Source organism: Atta cephalotes (assembly GCF_000143395.1).
Source record: "Atta cephalotes unplaced genomic scaffold scaffold00003, whole genome shotgun sequence".
In the NCBI taxonomy this organism is placed as follows: Eukaryota; Metazoa; Arthropoda; class Insecta; order Hymenoptera; family Formicidae; genus Atta; species Atta cephalotes.
The window spans coordinates 8,426,405-8,434,370 of record NW_012130067.1 but is presented as its reverse complement, the minus strand read 5'-3'; the positions used below and the strand labels follow the sequence as shown (position 1 = coordinate 8,434,370).

The following is a 7,966-nucleotide window of genomic DNA, read 5'->3' as shown; positions in this document are numbered from 1 at the left end:
TATATATATATATATATATATATATATATATATATATATATTCGAAAATTCATTAAAGTGTACTACAATCTGATGATGATGAAATGCTGAAAGCAGTGCCGCATGTTAATTCGCTAAGGATGAAGATGGTCTGACTGAGATTTAACTCAAGCCAATCTGATGATCTGAGAATCAAATGGCTTATTTTATGGACACAACTAAAACAAACAGTTTGTATAATAGAGAAATTAATATAAAAATTAATATATGAACAGTTATAAAACAAAATATTTAAACCTGAATTTGGGTGATTGGTAAGGGAACAAAAAAGAAATAAATTATAAAATAAAACTTTTAGTATTTATGAAATTTTATATTGTTACAGTAAATAAATGCAATTAATCAGAATGCTTGGAAAGTCTATTGAGGTCAATTGGAAGGTACATTGGTGATGTGACTCATGAAGTCCGATGGAGGCTTACCATCTGGCTTTCTGGTTTCGGATTCGTTTGGGTTCTTATAATTCTCCGGTAGTGGATGAGGACCCGGATGAGACAGATCCAATGTTTTGTCCTGAACCACCTTGAAAGAAGCCTTGATGTTGTCTAAAGCGTTTCCCAATCCTGTTTTAATCTGATTGAATTCTTGCGTTACTAAGGATAAGCGGCCGAGCAGATAGTTCAAGTTTTCATCCACTTCCGTCATACGTTTCGTTATTTCGCCTACCTGCAGAAATTTGAAATATTTAACCGATTAATTTTGCAATCTTTGACAAATATTTAAATAAATAAATTCAAAATAATATACATTGGATGTTATTAAGAATGAATATCAAATTGTTATTATCTAACTATATTAAATTAATAACAAAAATAATTGCTAAATGAATTTAATGTACATCAAGTAATAATAAGATGATAATAAATCAATACAAATTTAATTGATTATTTAATTTATTATAGAGAAATTATATTAATTTTCATTACTTTAATCTAAATGTATCATATTTCTTATTACTTTGTTCTCCATTCCATCCATAGTGGACGTTGTGCCGTTAACATAAGCTTCATTCTGTTGATGCAATTTATCTAGAGCTCGAGCGCTTTCTGTCATCTGCTGATACATTACATTAATCTGCCGCCAAACCTGTAACAAAGTTGATAACAACAAATCTTGGCAACAACTAAATAGTAGATCAATAATTATCAAATTTTTACTTTGTTCATTTCCTGTTCCATTTTGCTGGTAAGATTCGCCAAAGCACCGTTTTGATTATCCATGATATCATTTGAGATTCCATCAAATCTTTGACTAAGAGTACTGTTAATATTAACGCCTTGAGTCTTCACTAAATCACCCACTTCCAGTAGAATCTGATGTACACCGTACTCTACCCTTTTCTTCGTGTCCAACACATGATCGGCCATAGAAACCATCACGGACTGACCTTTTTCCAGATTTTGTAGTTCCTGATTAACGCGTTCTGCATTATTGGCCAGATTCATCCTGTTAAAGGAAGTTAATTAAAATGAAGAATTATGTAGTATATTCCTATAAATTTGAATCATTGTCAACTTTAACGATTAACGATTAACGATTATTTTGATTCTCGAAGCAGAGTAATACTTTTTTCTACTAAATTCTTCCCTACTGAAAAAAATCATGTCACAACGTTACACAATGAAATCATGTAATTAAAATATACAATAACGGATTGCTCCAAATCAGTACATGATTTTTTTAAATGACGTAATTTGAAAATTACATGATATTAGAAATAATTTCATCCATCATGTAGTTTTATAGTTGTCAAATTTTAAAGAATTGAATGATAGAAATAGAAGAAAAAAGAATATATCATCATGTGACTTTTCAAATTACATTATTTAAAAAAAATCACATACTAATTTGGAACAATCCATTACATGATTTACGTGTTTTAAATACATGATTTCATCATGCAACTATGTAACGTGATCTTTTTCAGTAAGATTTCATTTCATGCAACGCGAATAAGTTTAATTTCATCAAAATGGAAATAGAAGAGGGCGTTCTAAATAATTACAAATTATTTATTTAGCTCCTCAGATATCAATTCATTTCAATCCATTCTCATTTACGCTAGGCTCATTTAGACTAATAAATGAGCATAGTAATATCACAAATTAAATTGCTTAGCAATTTAATAATTATAGATGTTCAATTAGCATCATTTTAAGAAGACTTTAATGTATTGGAAATGTGTAATAAATTTATTGCGAAAAATATGACCTCGGCCGGAAGTCGAATCCTAGCATATTCCGTGCGAGCCTAAGTTCTAATCGTTAGATTAGAACGCCACCTTAGAACGCTTGCATGAAATGCTAGAAATCCGGGTTCGATTCCCGGCCGAGGCAGTATTTATCGCAACATTTATAGATTTTTAATACATTGAGATATTTTTAAAATAATGTCAATTGAACATCAAATTAAATTGCTAACCAATTTTTGATATTACTGATAGTTCAATTGCGGAACTTTTCTAAATCCGGAAAATCAATTCAACGCAATTTGAAAGACTATAAATGTGGTATATAAATTCACATGAAATTATTTAAAACACTCAAGATTCAGCTTCGATCAGTATAGGCATCACTTTTTACTTGTATATTCACATTATACAATTTTAATAAAGCGTTTATTTTTGGCAAAAAATTTTTTATGAAAATTCATTTAATGGCATTAATTTGACATCATTAATTTAGAGTATTTCTGTCAAAATTTATGACAATCGGGCGTTGGATGTTAATGTTTAAGTTCACTCATAATTTTTCCTGATTTATTTCTTATTTAATATTTCAAATAAGTTTTCAAAATCTATTTTATAAGTCATAATAGTTTTTTACCGACCCCTACGATTTTATATTTTAAAAAAGTTGTATCAGTTTCTATACAGCACAGAAGATTAAAGCAATATTGCTGCAATGTTGCAATATTGCAGATTCCAATGTAACATTATAGAGATATTATAAATGTAAATTAATAATACCTGCAAAATATTAGTAAGTGCTTGTGATATTCCACAAACATTGCAAAACTGTAATTGTTAAATTGTTACAATAATAATAATATAAAAAATATAAGTTTTTACAATATTTATGTAGTACAGTCTTTTAGTTTAAAAGTCGTTTTTATGATAATAATTAATATAATTCATTTTATATTTAAATAAAAAATTTATTGATCTATTATTTGACGGCATTTCATTAGCTAAGTTTTATATTTATTTTAAACATGAAATCAAATGATTGTATAATATCGAATTTGAATACAATCAATGCATCATTATCGAATAACATGATAAGCAATTAAGCTGCTGAAAACGATTTATCGAAATATTATGTGATCGATGATGTATTTATGTCTGATATGAATATAAGAATAAAGCGCCCGAATTTTATTGATAAATTTCATACCGTCATTTTTTAGTCGATTTCAACTGACTTGGAGTTTCGAATTAAAAAGAATCATTGCGATTAACTTAATCTATGATTAACTTACCAAGCGACTGTATTATTATATTAATGTGGATAATTGTAGGTTGTTTGGAGCAGACACATACATGCATTATCCTTACGAATAAATTTATCCTTCAGAATTAATATTATATTCATTAAAATATTTTATGATTTTATCATAAAAAAATTGCTTTTAGAAAGCATATCACTAGAAATGCGATTTGTAGAAAAATTAAAGCTAGTGAGACATATGTACAGAAATAATTTTCATTTTAGAGTCTTCGTGAAAGATTTATTCAAACATTACATTACATTACAATATTGCTGGAACGCTTTGTTGCAATATAACAAAAAGCGGACATCTTAACATTGTTGGAATTTTGCAATAATAATTCAGCAACGTTTTGCAATATTGCTATGTTTCAATGAAATCATTCTGCAATGTTTCTGCAATCTTTCTGTACTATATGGGTTATTTTACCGAGCCCAAGTTCAAAAGTATTAGAAGACAATTATGCTTAGTACTCATCACGTCATAAGATCAGGATTTACCGTAATGTCGTCACTAAATCCTTCGTTTCTTCTTTATTCTCTGTTATTCTATCCTCGATATTATTAATGCCCTGTGTAAAGACGTCCTTTAACGCATGCTTTGTTTCCTGCAACGTAGCTTGCGTCTCGTTGTGGAGTGCCTGAACCTCGTTTATCCTGCATTGTAAAGTGATAATTAGTGTCAAAGTATTACAAGGATGTTATATGTTCTTATATTCTCAAAATGTCATGAAAAAAATCAAACTTGAAATAAAATTGTTTAAATTTTATTAAAATTTTAATGTACACACAATCATTGGTCAAAAAGTTCCGAAGCTAATACAAAATTCGAATTATTTCACAATTTCAACAAAATGTCGTTAATTACAGAGTATTTGAGTTTTTTTTATTATAGTTTCATCAAAAAGTTATCACAATAGGCGAATTTTTTAATTCATCGATTACATTATGCACAAATGCAATTTTTACGGAACAAAATTACATTCGCGCACAATTGCGATTACTCAATCAATTAATTAAAAAACTCACCCTATTTCAGTTATTAAGTTTTCATTCTTTTTCGTTTAAAAAAGTTAATATTTGTTTAATAAAATTTCATTTCATTTTCATTGAATTCTTATTAAAATGTTATTTATTTTTTATTAAACACAGAAAATTATTTTCTCAGCAAAATATAATTAAAATTTCGTTGTAATTATTAAATTTAATGAATGTCAAGTTCATTAAAAATTTCATCAAAATATTATAATATTAAAATTTTTCAAAAGAAAATTAAGTACTAAAATCAATTTTTAGAGAAGAAAATCAAAACATTACCTGGGTAATTCTCGTAATCTGTCAGAAGTGCTTTCCAATAGTTCTTGCATCTGCTCTAATGTCCTGACATGATTGTCAAAAGCTGGAGATAAATCTAATTGCCTCTCTGATGGTTTCTCCTGAATGGTTTGCGTTATCTGTTTTATCTTCTCTAAAGATTTTTCCAGATCTCCGATCTTGGCGGCTACATGTTGCACCTATTGGCTCAAAATATATTTATATTGTTTACAATTTCAGCGAGGAAGATATATCTATATTTTCAATATAAATAAGTCACCTCTGAGAATATCGTATGCGTCTTCTCCATCAGTGTAACAGATTCTCTATTCATCTTTGCTATGTTATTATGCAAACCTTCTTTGAATCTTGCAACTTCTCCCATCAAGTTGCTCTCTATGCCACTTAACTTGTTGAGAACGTCAGAAAGACTATCTGGAGCAGATGTAACTTCTGCACGATTATTTATCTCTCCTATCTTACTTTCGATATTCGTGAGCCAACCCTCCAAGCGATTCTCTAGATCTTCTAAACTGTCCACGGTTTTTTGCATCTGTATACGCTCTCGCTCATCCCTCTATATAAAGAAACATCATCAGCCCTCTAAAAATTAATTTTAAGATATTTTATTCAATGAAATCACCTGTGCGATCAGATGTTCTATTCCTGTGATCTTCTCATCTAACTTGATTAATTGCAGTTTCAGATTGTCTACAACAGTTACACGTTTTGTCAGAATAGTTATTGTCTTTTTCAGTTGCTCTCCCAGCTGCCGTTCTCTTGCCTCATGCCTTTCCAGCTTCTCTGTGTTCTCTCGCATCATATGTACTAGGCTCAACATAGCATCTTTAATGTCTTCATGACTGTAAGGATTGATATGATCATTTAGAGAACAAAATAAATAGGATGTAAGTATAAAATAAATTTTATTTGAAAAAACTCGATAAAAAATTTTTCTTAGATTTTTTACATATTGTTTCTATATATAAATAAATTTTCTTTATATAAATATTAAAATCTTTCTTAATTTTTTTACAACTTTAACTTTTTAGAAAATTTCTCAAATTTTTTATATATGTATTTTAAATACTTTTTAAAAATTCTATATCTTTTTTTAGAATTCTTTATATAAAATGAGAAATAAAGATTTCAAAACGATCAAATATCTCAGAAAGTGATGATTCAATGGAAAAATGTTTCAAACAAAAATTATTGAAAAATTTTAAAAATTTATTGATGAAATTTATTTGAACATTGGATGATCTTGAATAATGGACAAGGTCAACAAAATATCTTAAATGGAAATTTATACTTTTTATTGCACTTTTTGTAGCTAATGAGAGTTTTTCAAAATTTTTTATGCATGTACATTTTGAGTCATCACTTGAAAGTGAAGTTATGATACTGAGCATTAGCATTATACAAGTCATCCGATTATGATTAAAACTTTTTAAATGTTCAGAATCATGATCTCGATGTAAAAGTCATATCCACTAGAGGTTAATTCTCTTACGTTCATTTTTATTAAAATAAAAATAAATCATTATAATTCGAGATGTACTTAATATACGACATTGAAAAGTTAAGTCTCATCACACGCTCGGTGGCGATATCCTTATTTTCGTCAGTAAGAGAAAACTTTTGATCTATCCCGCAGCTTCTATTATAACACTAGATGCTAATTCGTTCCTTTAATTATTGTCAAAAAGAATGTACTACATACGCAGAATGAACACATACATTTGCATACTGCGCGCTTTCTATACTTTTGAACTACAGAAACGCTAGATTACCTGACTTGATATCTTTTTTTTTATACGTGACAGTCTTATTCTGCGCATCCACTGCGCGCAAGCAACATTTTTATATAAGAAAAAGTGGAGAGTTAGTGTAATAGTAAAAGTCTAGTAGCCTGACACATGCGGAATGAAAATGAATATAAATAGACACAGAACGCCAGTGGCTTAGTTTCCACTACGAGGGTTTAAATCGAGCATTCCCCTGTTGTTCGACTGTAACTGGGAAATACTCGACTGTAAGCTGCTTACATTCTGATCCGGTTTAAACCCTCGGTGAAAACTAAGCCAGTGTTGCCAGATGCTCATTGGCCGTACTCTCCACTTCGTCACAATATAACTATATAGAGTGCTTTCTATTTAAGTTGATACAAGCGTCGTTCTATCGTTGTTAGGATACCGTATCCCAGACAGTCAAATAAGGGCAATATGTTGTCATTTTGCTGTCACTTCGCATTTAATTTCACCAAACTAAAGCCAAGGTGTTTCAAACTGTCTGTTGTTCTGATGTCACGTAAAGTCTTCTTTAGAATTCAGCAAACTGCTGAGCAAGTTGACATCATGCGTGCATGGCGTGCCGTCAGTTTGCTGTCAACGTGACGAGTTTATTATTTTTCAATGTATATTCTTACAATTTCGTAAACTGATGAAACCTATTTGCCCTCTTGATGCTAATACTCAATTCACATTAGATTCCAATGACAGCAAATTGTCGACAAATTGAAAACAATACATGCATCAATTTGTTCCATATGTTAAATCTCGCTTGGCTGTCTGAGATGTACACGAAATCGGAACGAATTTCTTATTAGAAATAAGTTCATTAGCATTCCGTTTCGTAAGAAGTTTTTCTACTATATCAGAACTATATGGAATCATGATCAGAACGGTACAGAATTAATGGAATATCATGTCGATTGCAGGCTATGCCGATTTGATTATTGTTGATGGTTGAGAATTTGATTTCGAAGAAGGAAATTAATAATAATTCTTATTTTTCAATACGTAATCTTATTTTACATATACATAGTTCAACTATAATGCAATTAAATAATTCTGAAGTGAAGAACTTCTCACAAAATTAAGCAAATTAGCTTGCGAGGCAACAATCCGTCTGTTTCCATTCCGTTCCATCTAGAACAAGTAGAGAAATTTCTTACGGAATAGAATTGTAGTGAACTCAATTTTTTAGATCCGAAGAAATCCGTTCCGTCGTTCCGATTCCGTATACGAGGTGTATAAGCTTAAATCCGCTGTTTGCTCATAATATATGTATATATGTATATATATATATATATATATATATATATATATATATATATATATATA

General features: G+C 29.6%; 1 protein-coding gene across 1 annotated transcript in view; it reads right to left on the bottom strand.

Annotated features, from left to right (window-relative positions):
• Positions 1-317: 317 nt before the first annotated feature.
• Positions 318-7,966, bottom strand: part of LOC105625637 (spindle pole body component 110) — a 10,419-nt gene continuing 2,770 nt past the window's right edge. The window contains exons 2-8 of the mRNA XM_012206959.1: positions 5,485-5,704; positions 5,122-5,418; positions 4,845-5,041; positions 4,029-4,184; positions 1,197-1,485; positions 997-1,125; positions 318-705 (exon numbers count right to left, since the gene is read on the bottom strand). Coding sequence (XP_012062349.1) covers positions 409-705; positions 997-1,125; positions 1,197-1,485; positions 4,029-4,184; positions 4,845-5,041; positions 5,122-5,418; positions 5,485-5,704 — 1,585 coding nt within the window. The 3' untranslated portion in view covers positions 318-408. The remainder of the gene's footprint in view (positions 706-996; positions 1,126-1,196; positions 1,486-4,028; positions 4,185-4,844; positions 5,042-5,121; positions 5,419-5,484; positions 5,705-7,966) is intronic.